This window comes from Scyliorhinus canicula, chromosome 5, assembly GCF_902713615.1.
Source record: "Scyliorhinus canicula chromosome 5, sScyCan1.1, whole genome shotgun sequence".
Taxonomy (NCBI): domain Eukaryota; kingdom Metazoa; phylum Chordata; class Chondrichthyes; order Carcharhiniformes; family Scyliorhinidae; genus Scyliorhinus; species Scyliorhinus canicula.
In genome coordinates, this window is record NC_052150.1 from 134,745,761 (window position 1) to 134,765,907 (window position 20,147).

General features: G+C 51.9%; 1 protein-coding gene across 2 annotated transcripts in view; it reads left to right on the forward strand.

The window, feature by feature from the left end:
* The window catches only part of LOC119966284 (spermatogenesis-associated protein 48), an 87,305-nt gene that overhangs the window by 25,988 nt on the left and 41,170 nt on the right, over positions 1–20,147 (forward strand). For both annotated transcript variants that reach the window (XM_038797718.1, XM_038797720.1), the window contains exon 4: positions 8,473–8,611. In XM_038797718.1, the coding sequence (XP_038653646.1) occupies positions 8,473–8,611 (139 nt within the window). The remainder of the gene's footprint in view (positions 1–8,472; positions 8,612–20,147) is intronic.

Genomic DNA, 20,147 nt, shown 5'->3' on the forward strand with positions numbered 1-20,147 from the left:
AGGCTTGGAGGACTGAAGGGCCTGTTCCTATGCTGCACTTTTCTTTGTTCTTTGACATGGAGTCCGGGAATGCATGGGACGCCGCACAAGATGGGCGCCAGGGCCAACGCACACAGGATGATTTGATCACCTGCAGGTTCACCGGCTCGCAGGGGGGGGACAGGCCAGGGACACAGACTTCGTCTTGATCATTGTCTGCATCCTCGCGGTCATGGAGCACGGAGAGTGGACCACTCTGTCTGGGGCTGTGCCACATTACACTGCAACTGTGCCAGTAGCTTCCTAATATTTGCCACATCAGCCAGCGACTGCGTCATCTCCCTCTGGGACTGAGCCACCTCCCACTGTGCCTGGGCCATGTCAGCCAGAGCCTGTGCAATGCCGCTCTCATCCATGGTCTGCTGTGACTAGGCCATGCTCAGGAGCACCGCTGCAATTTCCAGGCACACCTGGCACATGGCTGCCTGTGAGAGGACACCTTTGTCCTGGGCCTCGGCCATCGCCTGTGCAGAGTTCCCCAGGCCTTGGACATGCTAATTCATGGCTAAAACTCCCAAGGCCTCCACCACAGGCGCCACCCATGCGGTGTTAGCCTGGGTGTCACCACCTCCTGCTCCTGCACGGCAGTTGGATTCCAAGGTGGCACGGTGGCAAAGTGGTTAGCACTGCTGCCTCACAGCGCCAGGGACCCGGGTTCAATTCTGGCCTTGGGTGACTGTCTGTGTGGAGTTTGCATCCCCGTGTCTGCGTGGGTTTCCTCCGGGTGCTCCGGTTCCCTCTCACACTCCAAAAGGTGTGCAGGTTAGGTGAATTGGCCATGCTATATTGCCCCTTAGTGTCCAAAACTTTATGTTGGGTACTGGGTTATGGTGGGGATAGGGTAGGGTGCTCTTTCAACGGGTCGGTGCAAACTCGATGGGCTGAATGGCCTCCTTCCCTCCTTCTGCACTGTAGGGATTCTATGATAATTGTACCTGCAGGTGCAGGATGCTCACTGACAACCTGTCGTGCAGTCCCGGGCTCTGCGACTGCATTTCCATAATCAATGGGACATGTCGGGGGAGGGGGGGAAACACCAGGAGGACCCACCCCAGCACCAGCATCTCCTGCAAGACACAAGACAAGGCATATGATTAGACCACGGGCCGGGAAGGGGGCGGGGGGTACTGGGGTGGTGGTGGTGGAGGGGGGAGGGGGTGTGAGAGTGGCATGGAGGTGATGGCGGGTATGAGAGTGGCGTGGGTGAGGTGTTGGGGGGGGCGGGTGATGACACACGTGTCACGGGGAACCATAACTCAGTGGGGTCTCACTTCCTCGCCCAGTGCCAACCTCCAACCGGTGACTGCCTTTTGTTCTGGCCCACCAACCATGTCCAGGGCCCTTTGCTCTGCTGCGGTGCAAGACCGCAAGTCCGGGGACCCCCCTCCAATCTTCTCTTGCTCCCGATAGTTATGCGCAACCTTCGGGGGGGGGGGGGGGGGGGGGGGGGGGGGGGGGGGGGGGGCAGAGAACAGAAGACGCAGTGTTAGACAGTCTGACGTATGCAGCCCAGATTGATGTTCGCTGGTGGCTTCAGTGGCCATGGCACGCGGCCATGGAGGCAGGTATGGGTGCTGGCATACGGTGCAGGGTGAGGTCCGGCTGCCCTCCGGATGGGGGACAGTAGGGTTAAGGGTGCGTATGACGGGTTGGTGCCTGGGGCACAATGCTGCTCACCTTGGCCACCCTGAGGAGCTCGTGGAGATTTTTCCTGCATGGCAGGCCGGTCCACACGATATTGCCCACGGCGCTGACCACCTCTGCCACCTGTGTCCAGGCACGGTGAATGGTGGCGGTGTGCAGCCTCCTTCCTGCCCCAGGGTACAGGGTCACCCGCCTCTCCTCCACAGCGTCTAGCAGGCTCTCGAACTCGACGTACACGAAATAGGGGGTCTCTCTCCTCGCTTCCATCTGGTTTGCTGGGATAGTGTGTGTGGGGCGTGAAGTGTGAATATGCAGCTTCAGCTTTGTCAGCCTCCTGTGTGTCAATTGTGATACCGGTGAATTGCGCACCGTTTCTCATTGGAATCAATTGTGTTCCACATGGTGCCGTTGCTAGCCCCTAAACAGCAGCGGAATCGATCCAGGTATGGCAGCAGTTTTGCTGTCGTGGAAGTCCACAAATATTGCCCCGGCTTCAACACTCCGAGTATCTATAGATCTGAAGAATTCAGAGGTTTGGATTTTGTCGGCAATGGCGAAGCAATGGCATTTGCTGCTGACCACCCATCAATATGAAGCGATCTCTGTGGTGTAAATTTGCCTTTACTGATGTGAGTTTGAATCTGGCATGAATTGATTTGATCTCCCAGCATCAGACAGCATCAAGCAGGGTAAGCAGCTGGTCACGTTGAATTAATCTTACAGACTGCAAACTAGGAAGCAGACCCCATTAAATCTCTTCAGTTTTAATTTTTACTGGGAGAGAGATAAATAATTGAGACATACACATAGAAATAAGGGAGAAGCTAAAATAGCATGAAATAAAAATAAAACTATTTCCAAAATATGTTATTTAAGAACCATTTGGTCGAGTATTGGGAGATCATGTAGGACCATTGCCTCAAATGAAGGCAGGGCACCAGTACATTCTTACGGTCATGGTTATGACCACCTGAATCTCGAAAGCCATTCCTTTTTCGAACACTTACAACCAAGGTAGTCGTGGAAACGTTGATGCAATTCTTCACACACTATTGCTTACCCTTAGAAGTAGGATCTGACCAGGGTTCTAACTTTATATCTAAAATGTCCCAGGGCATAATTCATAGTTTAGGTACAAGCAACAAAGGTCGATGGTCTATCACCCACAAACTCGGGGCTCTTTGGAGAGATATTGTCAGATTCTCAGAATGATGATTGGGGCCTACAAACATGAATATCCAAGAGATTGGGATGAGAGATTGATTCTTTTACCATTTGCCACCAGGGACTCTCCAAACAAATCTACTTGGGATAGCCCATTTGAATTGGTCTATGGCCTGGGGCGGCACGGTGGCGCTGTGGTTAGCAATGCTGTCTCACAGCACATAGGACCCAGGTTCGATCCTGGCCCCGGGTCACTCTCTGTGTGGAGTTTGCACATTCTCCCTGTGTCTGCGTGGGTCTCATCCCTACAATCCAAAGATGTGCAGGGTAGGTGGATTGGCCATGCTAAAATTCCCCTGAATTGGATAAAAATGAATTGGATACTCTAAATTTTTTATTTTTTCAATGAATTGGTCTATGGTCATGAAGTACATGGTTCATTGAAGTTGATGAAAGAGAAGTTTCTGAGGAGGGTGAGTGCACTTATATTGGGGTTTGTTTGGATGGGTAAAGTTCCGCGGGTGAAGAAGGTGCTTCTGGAGTGGGGCGGGGGGGGGGGGGCTGGCTCTCCCTGAGCGGCGCGGTAGCACAACTATTGCTTCAGAGCGCCAAGGTCCCAGGTTTGATTCCTGGCTTGGGTCACTCTCTGTGCGGAGTCTGCATGTGTCTGCGTGGGTTTCCTCCGGGCACTCCGGTTTCCTCCCATAAGTTTGAAAAATGTGCTTGTTAGGTAAATTGGGCATTGTGAATTCTCCCTCTGTGTACCCAAACAGGCACCGGACTGTGACACTAGGGGATTTTCACAGTAATTTCATTGCAGTGTGAACGCAAGCCTACTTGTGACACTGTTAAATATTATTATGAAACGCCATTGAAATGGTGTGAGGGGAGATGTATAAGATCCCGTCCTCTTTACTTCCTTTGTTCCCATTTCTTTTATTCTATTTTATTATTTTGCTCTTTAGACATAAAATCAGGATGTGCCTTTAAGTAGAAGACTGAAAGTAAAATAGCCTGCTTGCCAGGACACAGTGTTTCCAGGTTTTGTATTTTGGAAAGGAGAAACCAGGGCCGGGATTCTCACCTACCCGGCGGGGCGGGGGTCCCAGCGTAGCGGAGTGGCGCCAACCACTCCGGCGTCGGGCCTCCCCAAAGGTGCGGAATTCTCCGCACCTTTAGCGGCTAGGCCCGCGCCGAAGTGGTTTTCGCCACGCCGACTGGCGCCAAAACCGGCGCCAAAGACGCCGACCAGTGTCGGGGCTGACCGAAAGGCCTTCGCCGGTCCGCGCATGCGCCGGTGCGTCAGTGGCCACTGACGTCACCACCGGCGCATGCGCGGTAGGGGGGTCTCTTCCGCCTCCGCCATGGTGGAGGCCGTGGTGGCGGCGGAAGAAAAAGAGTGCCCCCACGGTACTGGCCCGCCCGCCAATTGGTGGGCCCCGATCGCGGGCCAGGCCACCGTGGGGCACCCCCCGCGGTCCGATCACCCTGCGTCCCCCCAGGACCACGGGGGCCCGCTCACGCCGCCAATCCCGCCGCCACCAGAGGTGGTTGAAACCACGTCGGCGGGATTGGCCTGTCAGCGGCGGGACTTCGGCCCATCGCGGGCCGGAGAATCGCTGCGGGGGGGCACGCCAATCGGCGCGCCGTGATTCCCGCTCCCGCCGATTCCCGGGTGTCGGAGAATTCCGGCCACGGCGGGGACGGGATTCACGCCGGCCCCGGGCGATTCTCCGACCCTGCGGAGAATTCCGCCCCAGACTCCTCGGCACCTAGTGGATCTTAGGAACCAGGTTGTGGAGGGTCGCATAGGTTAACTGGCCAGGGGTAGTGTTCTGCCTGACAATGGTCAGTGAGTGGTTCCTGCATTATGCTTTCTGAGAGAACTAAGCTGAAGTGTTTAGGCCTTGGAAGTGAAAGGAATACTCTCTCTCGCTCTCTCTACAGCTTGCTGAAGTGAAGCAACTGCTGTATTGTTCTGAAAGCAGTGAGTGCCTTGCACATCATTTGCTGTAAACCTGAACTGATGCAGAGGCTGCAGAGAAAGCAGACACCTTGCCAGAGAAAAACACTAATCCGAGAAGGAAGAAGTAACAAAACGAAGCTCTGAACTTCAGAAAGACATTGTCGGGCAGTCATTCTTTTATCTTTATTAATATTTTTTCTTTCCCTTTCCTCCACCCTTTCCACCACCCGAACACCTCTGTGTGGTTTGTGTTTGTGTATGTGTGTAGAGAGTGGGGTGAGTTAGAAAGCAGGGGGGGGGTTAAGAAAGGGTAGTATGTCATTACATTTTCTGTCTGCTTAATTATAATAATAATAACAATCGCTTATTGTCACAAGTAGGCTTCATTGAAGTTACTGTGAAAAGCCCCTAGTCACCACATTCTGCCACCTGTTCAGGGAGGCTGGTACGGGAATTGAACGCGTGCTGCTGGCCTTGTCCTGCATTGCAAGTCAGCTATTTAGCACACTGTGCTAAACCAGTCCCTGTTCATTATAAAATGTTACTTGTGTTTTAATGTTACAAACTTGATAATTGTCATTTATTATGGTTTATTGGGCTCAACCAAAGACCATGAAATCCAGTTTCACTTGCGTTGTGACTCAGGGTCACGTGGGGCTAGAATTGGTCGCACACTAGTCCAGGGTGTCATGGCAACAGAAGAAAATACTTCTTATCAACTGAGCAAGCACTGAACGTGTATTAAAACCCATAAAAATCACTCTCCTCCGTGTCTTCAGAACCAAATTAAATGTCCCAATCTGCTTCTTAAATGGCATCATCATATTCATCTTGATCAGCAATCAAGTTATCATCAGCTATACCATTCCACAAATAATTATCTTCGGTGCTATCAAGTGCATTCGATGTCGTCCATTTCTTGAATGATTTTGTAGAATTCACAGAATCCCTACAGTGCAGCAGGAGGCATTTTGGACCTCCGAGTATTTACTGACCCTCCGAAAGAGCACTCTACCTAGGCCCAACCCTCTTGTCCTATCCCCGCAACTCCTCACATTGTTCACGGGCAATCCACCTAACCTGAACATCCTTGGACACTAAGGGACAATTAACATGGCAAAACTACCTAAGCTACACATATTTGGACTGTGGAGGGAAACCGGAGCACCCAGAGGAAATCCATCTAGACAAGGTGAGGAACTGCAAACTCCACACAGTCATCCAAGGTTGGAATCGAACCTGGGTCCCTGGCGCTGAGAGGCAGCAGTGCTAACCACCCTGAGCATCTCCATTCTGATTTCATCCCTGACCTCTGCAAGCCATTCACACAATGTTGCTAAAGTCGAATCAGTATGCTGTCTGCCTGGGTAAATATCTTCTCCCGGGGAATATCTTCCCCCTTCAATCACTCAGCCATTCCACTTTTTTCTCATGCTATCCTTGAAGGAGTTGTATAGAGGGACATCCAATGGTTGAAAAAAGTTAGGTCGACCACCAGGAATCACTACAATATCACTGTTTTATGATCCAACTTCAGCAACAACATTATTGACAAGATTTGGGGCAGCACTGTAGCATTGTGGATAGCACAATCGCTTCACAGCTCCAGGGTCCCAGGTTCGATTCCAGCTTGGGTCACTGTCTGTGCGGAGTCTGCACATCCTCCCTGTGTGTGCGTGGGTTTCCTCTGGGTGCTCCGGTTTCCTCCCACAGTCCAAAGATGTGCAGGTTAGGTGGATTGGCCATGATAAATTGCCCTTAGTGTACAAAATTGCCCTTTGTGTTGGGTGGGGTTACTGGGTTATGAGAATCGGGTGGAGTTGTTGACCTTGGGTAGGATGCTCTTTCCAAGAGCCGGTGCAGACTCGATGGGCTGAATGGCCTCTTTCTGCACTGTAAATTCTATGATGTGATCTGAACATGTCCCAAATGGGAAGAGTTTTTTTTCTTTAGAGATCCTTCTGGTCGGCAGCTCCAAATATTCCTCAGCCATATTTTCCAGCCACCATCATCTATCCATTCTTTACCGCGACTGTGGATTCCCTTTGGGAATTGCTATTTTTAGATTGTTTTGAGGGGCTGCACCGTAGCACAGTGGTAAGCACAGTTGTGTCACAGCTCCAGGATCCCATGTTCGAATCCTGGCTTGGGTCACTGTCTGTGCGGAGTCTGCACGTTCTCCCAGTGTCAGCGTGGGTTTCCTCCGGGTGCTCCGGTTTCCTCCCACAGTCCAAAGATGTGCAGGTTAGGTGGATTGGCCATGCTAAATTGTCCTTGGTGTCCAAAAAAGGTTAGGTGGGGTTTTTGGGTTATGGGGGTAGGGTGGAGGTGTGGGCTTAAGTAGAGTGTTCTTTCCAAGAGCCAGTGCAGACTCGATGGACCGAATGACCTCCTTCTGCATTGTAAATTCTATGATTCTCTTAAATATCAGCATTGACTTAAACTTTGTCCCATTGGACCTACACAACAGGATGATGAATCTACACTTTTCTGACCAGTTATCTTTACTAACACTATTTCTCTCCAGCTTTGCTCACTCTATGATTGGCCGACATGTGAAAATTCATGGGAGTCTCATCCATGTTCCCAATACAACCAATCTGCCTATATTCTGTTGTTGATGTTTGTTGATAAATTGCTGTGATGCTATATATCTATCATCGCGTTTTACTGGGTGATGTTATGACATCTAAGTCTTTTGTCACAGTACACCATCAGGGCTGACTTTGAAATCTGCAACACCTAATTTTCTTGCTTGTTTCATGACAAAGCTTCGGACAGATCCACAATACATTAAAAATCCATTCGAATAATTTTCATTGACGTACTGTGCACCTTCCCAACCGCCTTCCCATACAATGCTTTCCCCCATTTGCACATTTTTTTCTTTGGCATCTGCTTAAGCTGTGTGGGGAGCTTCCTCCAATCACCAATGTTCTTATCTGATATTGTGAATTTTCTCGCTGCTGTACACTTATCAGTCTGCTTCGCAACCTCAATGATTTGAAGTTTGAACTGGGATGTATATCTGCCATTTCTTTTCCATACCATGCTACCATATTACAGGATGGGATGTTGGCACCAATGCGTACCAGTGAGGCAGTAGCCTTGACAGCGCATGTTGGCATGTGCAGGCGCGAGAGCTGCACAACTTTGATGCTGTGCTATTCTATAATTCTATGATTACGTAACCTTGGTAAGCAGAAAAAGTTTGGATTTTTGGCCAAACATCAGAAGTCGACTTGTACACAAGATCAATCTTTACTTGAGTACATAATCTATAACTTTTTAGTTTTAAGTATATTATTGAGTTTATGCAGTTTGAAGTTTTCAATATCACTTGCTTTATATTTAGTAATTGACCATTCCTCATTTGCTACATAATCAGGAGATATTTTACCACACTCTGTACCACAAAATTCCACGTATTGAGATTTTTGAAACACATCAGAGTATCCTGCAGCTAGATTTATGCATCTATATGATAATAATTATGTTTTCTGTTTCCCAACTTCTAATTTATCTTTAAAGTAATCAGCTCCCAATTTGAAATCACTTGCACTTATTGCCATTATTGTTTCTCAATTGATGAGGGTTATCTATTCCTGTCTATCAAATTTTTACATGGACTGTAATATATATTTTTCCTAAATGTATAGGAGTTATGAAGATGTTAACTGGGACTGTAAGTTGGGACCTAAAATTAAACCACCAGATACAATGCAGGACAAAATAGCCGACCCCATGTCACGACATGCTACTCTAAAGCGATACGATCCAAGCCCTCATATGTGGCAAGTAAGTATTTACTTGTTTGCCTATATATGTAGTAAAGGTTTAGTATAGAAGCATTTAAAATATAATCACATAAATTATTTTTCATTTTGTAAAAGCAGAATGCAGAGTTTTTTTTTACAGGCAGTGTTCTTACAGCGTAGCTCTAAGGAGAGTGTACATCAGTTGTGAGAGTTCTGGTAAAGATTTTTGTCTTCTGTTCAGAGGTTAATTTTATGAGGCATTTGCAGATGCAATCCACAATGCAAGTGTGACATAAGAACATAAGAACATAAGAACTAGGAGCAGGAGTAGGCCATCTGGCCCCTCGAGCCTGCTCCGCCATTCAATTAGATCATGGCTGATCTTTTGTGGACTCAGCTCCACTTTCCGGCCCGAACACCATAACCCTTAATCCCTTTATTCTTCAAAAAACTATCTATCTTTACCTTAAAAACATGTAATGAAGGAGCCTCAACTGCTTCACTGGGCAAGGAATTCCATAGATTCACAACCCTTTGGGTGAAGAAGTTCCTCCTAAACTCAGTCCTAAATCTACTTCCCCTTATTTTGAGGCTATGTCCCCTAGTTCTGCTGTCACCCGCCAGTGGAAACAACCTGCCCGCATCTATCCTATCTATTCCCTTCATAATTTTAAATTTTTCTATAAGATCCCCCCTCATCCTTCTAAATTCCAACGAGTACAGTCCCAGTCTACTCAACCTCTCCTCATAATCCAACCCCTTCAGCTCTGGGATTAACCTAGTGAATCTCCTCTGCACACCCTCCAGCGCCAGTACGTCCTTTCTCAAGTAAGGAGACCAAAACTGAACACAATACTCCAGGTGTGGCCGCACTAACACCTTATACAATTGCAACATAACCTCCTTAGTCTTAAACTCCATCCCTCTAGCAATGAAGGACAAAATTCCATTTGCCTTCTTAATCACCTGTTGCACTTGTAAACCAACCTTCTGTGACTCATGCACTAGCACACCCAAGTCTCTCTGAACAGCGGCATGCTTTAATATTTTATCGTTTAAATAATAATCCCGTTTGCTGTTATTCCTACCAAAATGGATAACCTCACATTTGTAAATGTGACGAATGTTAGATATATTGTACTATATGTATTTGGTGCAGTAAGGGTTCAAAGCCTGGGTTAGTGAGTGTATGACTGCTGCTGTTGTGTTTTTGAAAATCATGCTTACAAGACAGCTGGGCGTTTTGGGAACCATCAGTGCAATTAAAGTATCGTAAAAGTTTGGGCTAATGAATTTTTGTTCATATTTAGAGGGTCCCTGCAGAGTAGTTAATTAGATACAATGGGCGGGATTCTCCCACAATCGGCGGGATGGCCCAACGCCAGCGGCAAGAACGGTGCGAACCACTCCGGCGTCAGGCCAACCGGAACTTCAGGAAACCTCCGACCCAGAAGGGGCTAGCAGCAGCTTGACAGCAATCGCGATGGCGTCACCCTTTACAGATACACGCACCGTCATTGATACCGCGCGGTGTTACAGCACAAAAGACACCACCGTCGGAGACTCGGCAAAATGGCTGCCGGCCGCGCAGCGCCAAGGTTCCAGGAGCGGGACATCGAGGTGCTCCTTGACGCAGTGGAGCAGAGGACGGAGTCTCTGTACCCCGGACACGGCTGCAGGGTCGCACTACACCTCAGCCAGCGCCAGTGGAGGGAGGTGGCAGAGTCCGTCTGTGGGTGGCCGTAACAGCCAGGACAGGCATCCAATGCCACAAGAAGGTCAATGACCTAGTCAGGGCAGCCAGGGTAAGTACACCACCCGCCATCCCCCCCCCCCCCCCCCCACATCCCCGTGCCCCCCCCCCTCCCCAACGATGGGTGGCACAGCCTTAGCTGAAACCGACATGGCTGCACCAACCCATGCAGGCTGCATTGGCAGGATGGGGTGTGAACCTATGCCAACATACACACAACCACTGGGCTGCAAGTAGATGTCCGCCAAACACTGTTGCCCTTTATCTCTGTCACCCCCCAAACAGGATTGCCGACGGACCCGTGGACCGGGAGGTTGCAGACTGCTGAGGTCAGGGGTGCAGCACCAAGTGAGACCCCCCCACTACCTGCCCCCTTCCCCCCATCCCCCCTTCCCACATCCCCCTTCCCCTTTCCCCTCTTCCCCATCCCCCTTCCCCATCCACCCTCCCTCTTCCCCTATTCCCCCCACTTCCCCCTTCCCCCACCCCTCTTCCCCATCCCCCCTCCCCATCCACCCTCCCCCTCCCCTTCCCCATCTCCCCTCCCACTTCCCCACCCCCCCTCCCCCTACCCCCATCCACCCCCTTCGCCCATCACCCCTCCCCTTTGCCCATCCCCCCTCCCCTTCTCCCCTTCCCCCACCCCCTCTTCCACCCTTCTCCCCATATCCCCCTTCCTCCATCCCCATCCCCCTCCCCCTTCACCCCTCCCCCTTTCCTCCATCCCCCCGCCCCTTTCCCCCTTCCCCCATTCCCTGTACCTTCCCCTTCCCCATCCCCTTCCCCATCCCCCCACCCCCTTCCCCCATGCTTCCTCCCCTTTCCCCCCTCCCCCCCCCATCCCGTCTGCGTGTCTAACCGCCTCCAGGACGTGCAAGGGCGCCCACAAGACGGGGATAGACCCGGGCCGTCAGGCGTATGCCACCCGAATCTAGTGCTAGTGCGGGCGACGCTGGAGGGCCACAGCCAGTGACGGGGAGGGCAGCCACACCAACAGGACCCAGTCGGCCCAGGACACTGACACACAGGACACACCCACCCAGGACACCCACATACAGGACACACCCACCCAGGACACCCACATACAGGACACAACCACCCAGGACACCCACATACCAACCCAAGACACTGATACACAGGACACAGGCACACAAGACACGACCACCCAGGACACCCACACATAGGGGCGGATACGCTGGAAACACCACTCCAGAGGACGGACGGACAGGAAACACATCTCCAGGGGTTCCCGGACTTTGGGTCCAATGAGGACCTCGACATTACACCACTGCTATCTCCTACACCCTCCACCATCGCAGAGACACTCACCTCGGTTGGGCACTTTAGCGACAAGGTATCTGGTACACAAACTGGTGCGCACAACACAGCCATCCCGGTACAGCAGGTGGAGGCAGGAGCAGCCGAGGGGTCGGGCGGTCAGAGGGCAGCCCAGCGCAGGCAACCAGCTGCTGCCCAGACGGGTCCCGGGTACCTGGAGTTCCCACACCCACCCATAGACCCGATGAAGTCACGGACCCAGAGATGATCGAAGGGGGTGAAGGCCGGCTTGCAGCAGCTGCAGATGCAGGTGGAGGAGTCCACCCGCGTGCAGAAGCAGGGAGTTGTGCTGGTCATGCGTGCCACCCAGGCCGAAGCAGCACGGGTGGCGTCTGCGGTGGAGGCAATTGGTGCGATGGTGCCAGATATGGGGAGCAGTATGCAGGGCCTGGGGCTTTCCGTGCAGGCGGTGTCCGTGGCCCAGGACATGGCTGCCCTCTCACAGGAAGCCATGAGCCAGAGCCAGCTGCAGATTGCAGAAGCGCTCAGTGCTGTGGCCCAGTCTCAGCAAGCAATGGCCCAGTCTCAGCAGGCCATCGCTGAGGGCATCGGTGCCATTGCCCAGGTGCTGGCCGGCGTCGCCCAGACACAGACAGGGATGGCCAACTCCGTGAGCTCCATGGCTGCAAACTTGCAGGTCTCCAGGACTGGCAGTGGCAGGTGCCGGGGGTGCGTCGGGTGCTGGATCCGTTTGCATCCCCGACCCATGGAGAGTCCCAGGGGCCATCGGGCACCCCGAGGGAGGAGGTGGTGCTGGGGCCTGTTCTGGTTCCCCCGCAGGGGAGGTCCCGGAACTCTGCGACACTTCGGACTCCCCCCTTTCCGTCCCAGGTGCATCTGGTGGGCAACGGGCAGGACAGGCTGGCAGCTCGCCATCCCAGTCGCCCGAGCCGCAGCCTCGCCCATCCAGGCCGGGCCGCCCCAGGAAGCGGCCGCCAAAGGGGTCCCGGGTCACAGGGCAGGAATCACAGGAGTCCACCTCCAGTTCTGCTGTACCGTCTCCAGAACCACCTAGACGTAGGGCCAAAAACATTAGACACTGAGTAAGCTGGCATGGGCGCAGGGCCCAGATTAGTGATGGAGGCTCGGGCATGTGTATGAACTATTTGTCATTAAAATCACTTTCACACCGACAGAAGCCGTTGTGCTCTGTTCGATGCGTGTGGGAGTGGGGTGTGAAATGAGTGCCAGTGTGTGTGTGAGGGATGATAGAACGTCGAGCTCAGGTGAGTGTGCGCCCCACCACCCCTCCCTCCGCGGGCCACCCTCGCCACCCCCCAGGCAGTGTCCAGGCCGCATGCAGGGACGGTCCAGGTGGAGGGTGTTACTGTGGCTATGAGTCAGACATTGTCTAATGATGTAGAGCCCGGAGCTCATCGCAGAGCGAGTTGTCATCATCCTCCATGGCATGCAATAGACCCGCTTCCACTGGCGACCATTTGAGCCCTGCCCGTTGTGCCACAGGTGGATGTGCAATGGAGGGTTGGTGTGCATGCGGGTGATGCGGTTGTGGGCGAGGTGAGGGTGGTGGGTGGTTGATGCACAATCAATGGACACGAAACGTAGGTGAAGCCCAAAACGAAAGGCTTTAATTAGCAAGAAGTGAACCCGGCAGCAGACGTACAGGAAAGTGGCTGGCTGCCGGGGAACACGGGTTCTTATACCCCGCCTCATAGGCGGAGCTACCTTCCCCTTAGCCAATAGGGATAAGAGGCACACGATACCTAGGCCAATGGGCAGCGAGTCCTCTGCACCAATGGCAGCTCACACTCCCAGGTACCATGATACCCCTAGTCATACTACCACAGTGGTGCCGTACTCTGCCCAAACTCGGTGATTCCCACACCCCCCTAGTCTGTGAACCATGGGGCTATCAACCCGTCCCATGCCCACTGGCCCAGCCGGTGACGGTTGGCAGCCTCCCGTCCCGGTCCAGCCCATCTGTCCCATACATTGCCCCCATCCTCCTCTTCTGGAGAGGCCTGCCCTTCGTCGTGTTGCTCTTCCCCTACCCCTCCTCTGCCTCCAGCACATCGCCTGCTCTGCTGGGCTATGTTGTGCAGGGTGCAGCAGACCACAGTGATGTGGCCGACCCTCTCCGACAGGTACTGGAGGGCCTCTTCAGAGTGGTCCAGGCAGCTGAAGCGCATCTTCAGCAACCCAAAGCACCTCTTGACCACACCCCTGGTTGCTGCATGGACATCGTTCCAGCGGGTCTCCGCGTCAGTCTGTGGCTTCCGTTTAGACGTCATCAGCCACGACCCCAACGGGTAACCCTTGTCGCCTAACAACCGGCCCCTTAGCAGGGGTTCCCTCGAACATGGCAGGGATGAACGATTGCGCCAATATGAACGAGTCATGCACACTGCCCGGGTACCGGGCGCAGACGTGCATGATCCTCATGTGGTGGTCACAGACCACCTGAATGTTCATGGAATAGGTCCCCTTCCTGTTCGTGAACATGGCCCAGTTATCCACTGGTGGCCACATGGCGACGTGCATCCCATCGAGCGCCCCTGGACCATGGGTATCCTGGACATGGCAGCGAAGCCCGCTGCCCGGGTATCTGGTAGGCACGGTCCACAGGCAACTGGATGTACCGGTCCGCGATGGCATACAGGGCGTCAGTCACTGCACGGATGCATCGGTGCACCGATGCCTGTGAGATGCCAGACAGGTCCCCACTCAGAGACTGGAAGGACCCCGTGGCGTAGAAGTTCAGGGCCACCGTAACATTAACCTGTGTCCTCCCCCAGTGCCACGCGGTGCCAGGTGTGCCATGGGCAGATATGGGTGACGGTTTCCCGGCTCATCCTGAGTCTCCTCCTGCATGCCCGGACCGTGAGGTCCTGGTAGAACGAGCAGCGTAGGTACACATGGGGCCTCATCAGGCGGCTCCGTCGCCGTGGCAACACCACCTCCTCCTCCTCCTCGTCCTGTTGGGCAGGTGGCTCTCCAGCCTGGGCAGCTGCAACCTGCCTCTCCAAGGCACGCTCCTCTGCGGCAGCCTCCGCCGCCTCTCTGGCATGCTCCTGCTCCAGCTCCCACAGGGCAACATGTAGAAGAGCCACGGTGGCCGGCATCGCTGGGTGGGAGCAGCACGGTGGCACAATGGTTAGCATTGCTGCCTCACGGCGCCGAGGTCCCAGGGTCGATCCCGGCTCTGGGACACTGTCCGTGTGGAGTTTGCACATTTTCCCCGTGTCTGCGTGGGTTTCACCCCCACAACCCGAAGATGTGCAGGGTAGGTGGATTGATCACGCTAAATTGCCCCTTAATTGGAAAAAATGAATTGGGTACCTTATAACAGTCTGCAGAGGGTGGGGTAGACGACATGTCATTATTACCCATAGCCCCCTCTGCAGCCAGGTGCCATGGGCTGCATGGTCGCCACAGTTGCCAGCTGGCACCTGGCCAGGCATAACCCCCTCCCAACCCTGGCACTCCCATCCCCGGCACCTGCCACTCCCCGGCACCACCCCTCCCCGGCACTCCCATCCCTGGCACCCCTCCCTCCCCGGTACTGCCATCCCCGGCACACCGATCCCTGGCACCCTCTCCCCACAGCATCCCCCCATCCCCTTCCCACCCCAATCCCAACGGCACCCCAAACCGCCACCCCTGGCACCGACCACGATCACCGGCACGCACCCTCAGCCCTGCGGAGCACCCTCCACCGGCACCCGTGACCCCCCTCCCCACCTACGACCGTGCCATCTCCTCTCCCGCAGCCGCCCCACGCCGCCCCAACCTCCACGCTCACTGGCAACAGCCAGCACGACTGGTTGACGCTGTTAAAAAGCTTGTTTCATTTACGTCGGCGTCGGTGGGACTTCGGCCCATCTGGGCTGGAGATTTGAAGCAGCCCGGGGCCCATTACGTCACGGCAATTCTCGCGATTCTGTGAGGCACGTGGCACGCTTCCCGTCAGCGGGATTTTTCGCCGGCCGGAGAAGGCGGTGGCCGGCGTCGGAGCGGTGGGGCAGGATTCACGCTGCCCCCCCCGAGGATTCTCCGACCCGGCAGGAGGGTCGGAGAATCCCGCCCATTGTGTTCAGTTTAGCACGGTTATGTAGTTAATGGGAGGAGCCACGAGTTGAAGCAGTCAGTTGGAAGTTTTCAGAGTTGTAGTTTGTGGCTGGAAGGCAAACTGAGAAGTTTCTGAAGAAATACAGCCGGAGATTCTGCTTTGTTCTGACAGGTTTCAGACCTATCTTTTCAAACAGTCTCAAAAGACATATCTGTACCGCAAGTATTCCTACTGTATTTAAAAGTGGATTGGGATCTGAGATGGTTTTATCGTTTGAGTGGAAAGAAAGATAGCAGTTATTGTGTCACTGTAGTGATTAGCATTATTTAAGGGGTATTTGTATACTATTTTCTTGTGTGATATTAAAGATATTTTAATTCTGGGAAAGTAATGACTTTTGAATTAATATTCTGCATTCCTGTTTTGCATGAAATCACTGCTGGAGCAAGGTATACCTTGTCTACCATTGTATACCTTGTGTTGCCCTATTATGTATTTTCTTTTCTTCCCTTTTCTTCCCATGTACTTAATGATCTGTTGAACTGCTCGCAGAAGAATACTTTTCACTGTACCTCGGTACACGTGACAATAAACAAATTCAATCCAATCCAAGGTATCCTTTCCTCACAGTCTTACAAAATTAAAATAAGATATTAGGGTTTCTGTCCAGTATCCGAGCCACTGCTGAGGTCTGGTCTGGGATCAAAATAAAATTGGGGGCTCTTTTCTGGGAGTTAAAAGTATAATTCTTTGTTTGGCGTGGGATTATTGAATTTAAAGACAGTGAGTGTGTATAGTTCTTTCAGGTGGTACAGTTTAAATAGGGAGTGGCTGGAGATGGCTCTTTCAGTTGCAAAAATCTTCCTGGGTGTGGAAGAGGTTACTCAGGCTGGTTTACAGTGGGTGGCGAAAACAAAATGTTTGTGCTTGGGGGACAACCTGCAGTTAACTTTATCTGAAAAGGTGAGAAAGATGGAGATAATACAAGCAATAGTTCAGCATTTACAGAGACATAGTCCGAATCATTAGAATTAGCTAGAATTCAATGACAAATTAAACAATTGGGGATGCAGTAGAAGAAAAGGAGAATGCAGCGATGGCAGAGGAAAAAGAAAAGGAGAGATTGGCAATGGCAGAAGGAAAGGAAAGAGAGAGTTCAGAAAATGAAAAAGAATGGGAAATGGAAAGGAGGAAGCTTGAGGTAGAACTGGAAAGTATGGTAAAGGAAAAATGGGATAAGGAAAAAGAGGGAGAATTTGATCTTCGGAAACTAGAGCTACAAAGATAACATTAGCGGAAAATGTTGAAGTAAAAGGCAGAAGGTGGTGAACGTTTAGAGGAAGGAGAAACACTTACCAGTCAAACTCTAAATAGGGATATATTTAAATATATTCAAGAACTGCCAAGGTTTGATGAGAAAGATGTGGAAGTTTTTTAAATCTCATTTGAGAAAGTGGCTGAGCCACTGAGCCAAAGACCATGTGGGTGGCGTTGGTTCAAACAAAGTTGGTAGTTGGAGCTAATAAAGTGTTTGCATCACTATCAGAGGAGGTACCTATCGATTATGATGGACAACTGTTAAAGTCCACTTTTCGGTGCGTTTAGCGGGGTGTTTTTTGGATGCTGCAGCATAGTGAACACTCCGCTATTCAACTGCAGTTTGCCATTTCTTTTGGCCTTGGAATGTTTCTCCCTGCCAAGACTGCATGTCGAGTGATTTCCTGCCAGTGAGTTGATCTCGCCAGCAGGAATGGCTGTTCACAGATCGGGACACCATTTTGATCGGCAGCCCCGATCTCCCCCTCCCCCCCATCACTACTTCAATCGGCCCCCGCTTTATTAACCCCCCCCATCACACCCAACCATGTTGAGGCTCCTGGGCACAACCCATTACCTCCCTCCAATTGGCAAGCCCCTCTCCGGGCCTGACCCCTGGCAGTGCCAACCTAACTCCCGGGCATCCTGGCAGTGCCCTTAACACTCTGGCAGTGCCATCCAGACACCATGGCAGTGTAAGCATGGCATTGCCAGGGTGCCAGGCTTGCAGTTCCAAGGTGCCAGAGGGAGTGGCAGGGTACGAACCTGCCCTGTACCTGACCACCGGGCCCTTTAATGGCCTACAATACTCCCCGTGATGGCGATACCCAGGCAGCCGATACGCCTGGTTCATGTTCATGTGGACCAGTACTAAATGACGCGGTGTCACAGGCATGGCCTGTTGAGTCTCGGACACTGGGTGAATCTGACATTCATGTGATTTAAATGAACCATTAGGGTCATTTAATTATGCTGATCGTGCCGGTCAGAGCAAGTGGGGTGACGCACGATCGGTCCGGCACAGATCCCGATTTGGGGCTCTCGTGAGATTCACCAGGTGCAGCGTGATCACGCCCCCAGATTAAGTGCATATGAACTCGTGCCAGAAGCCAACAGACAGAAACTGAGAATCTGAGGAAAGAACAAAGTCAGACATATATAGGATTTGAAAGAATTAAACAAATAATTTTGATAGGTAGATAAAAGCATTAAAAATAGACCAAACATATGTCGCTCTTAGGGAAACAATTATTTTGGAAGAATTTAAAGATTCACTTCCCACAGTCGTGAGAACACATGTGGAACAGCAAAGGGTTAAAGCTGCCAGGCAGGCAGCAGAAATGGCAGATGGTTTTGGATTAGTTCACAAAACTAAGCCTGCCTTTCGACGTTAATTTCCATTCTTGAAAGATAGAGGGCGAAATTCTCCGCCCCCCACGACGGGTGGGAGAATAGCGGGAGGGCCTTCCCGACATTTTTGCCGCCCTCCCGCTATTCTCCCCCCCCCCCCCCCGCCGAAGTCCCGACCCGAATCGCTGCCGCCGTTTTTTTACGGCCGGCAGCGATTCTCAGCTGTTAGATGGGCCGAAGTCCCAGCCCTTTCCGCCGTTTTTACGAACGGCAAACACACCTGGTCTTGCCGTTCGTAAAAACGGCGTCACAAACTCGCTATTAATAACCATGGCACCGATTGGCACGGCCGTGCCAAGGGTGCCATGGGCCCGCGATCGGTGGGCACCGATCGCGGGCAGCGGGCCCGATGCCCGCGCACTACTTGTCCTTCCGCCGCCCCGCAGTATCCATTCGCGGGGCGGCTGAGGGGCAACCCGGCCCGCGCATGCGCGGGTTTCGCGCAAAAACGCGATGACGTCACCCGCGCATGCGCGGGTTGGAGTCTTCCAAACTGCGCATGCGCGGCTGACGTCATATGACGCGTCAGCCGGCGCTAACTCCGGCAAGCGGGCTTAACGATTTTCGTTAAGCCCGTCTTGCCGGAGCCTACGGCGTCGGGCTGCTAGCCCCGACCGGGGACCAGAATCGGTCCCCGGTCGGGAAGGGGCGCGCTGCCGTAAAACCCGCCCGGGTTTTACGGCAGCTTTACGATTTCTCCCGTTTTGGGAGAATCGCGCCCAGAATCTCTGGAAAGAAATTCACAGGTAGTCAAGGCAAAGGAAATCTAGTTGGAAATATTAGGAGAGTTTACCTCAAATTAAAAAGGAAACCTATGATAGTGGAAGAGAGATAAGAAAACTTAAACATTGTAATAAACACATGAAGTCGCAGAGGTGGTACTTAGGAAAAGTACTGGGAAAACAGACTCGGTAAAACAAGGTAAACCAGTGGGGTTTATTAAAGTGGGAAAAAGAACCATGGTACCGGTGGAAGAGGTGCAACAGAGTGTACAGCCTGTTCAGAGGTTGGTGGATAAGCAGGTGCCAGATCGTTTTAAAGATTTTATTTGTGAGGGTAAGGTTTACTCGTATGTGCAAGGTGAAGTAGTAAAGAGGTAAAATCTTAAGGGATACAGGAGCAAATCAATATTTAATGGTGAGGGATAAGGAGATATGTAGTTCAGAAAGAGTATTGCCAGAAAAGCTGGTAATATCTGAAATTAGTGGTAAGCGTTGTATGCCACTACGTAAGGTAAGGTTAGAGAGTCCGGTGAAAAGTGGTGAAGTGATCGGTGTCATAGAGAAATGACCTTTTCAGAGGTACAATGTATCCTGGGTAACGATACAGCTGGATCACAGTGGGAATGATGCCTACTGTGGTTAAAAAGCCAGTGAATAGTCATACAACTGAGGTGTTGCAAGAAGCATAACCTGGGGTATTTTCTAATTGTGTGGTGACAAGATTACAAAGCCACAGGTTGAGACAGGAGGTAGAGAACTCGAGGAGTACTTATAAGAGGGTTGAAGTCTAGTTATCAGAAATAATATTTGATTAGATGGTTGATAAAAAATAAGAGAAGGTTGTGGATGAAGTAGATATCCTTAGTTCAAGAAAGTTAGTAGAATTACAGCAGAAATATTCAGAGATAAAGCAGTTGGATCAGAAAGAGTATACAGAAATAGAATCTGAGTGTATACAGGAGTGTTATTACATTGGAAATAATGTATTAGTGAGAAAATGGAAACC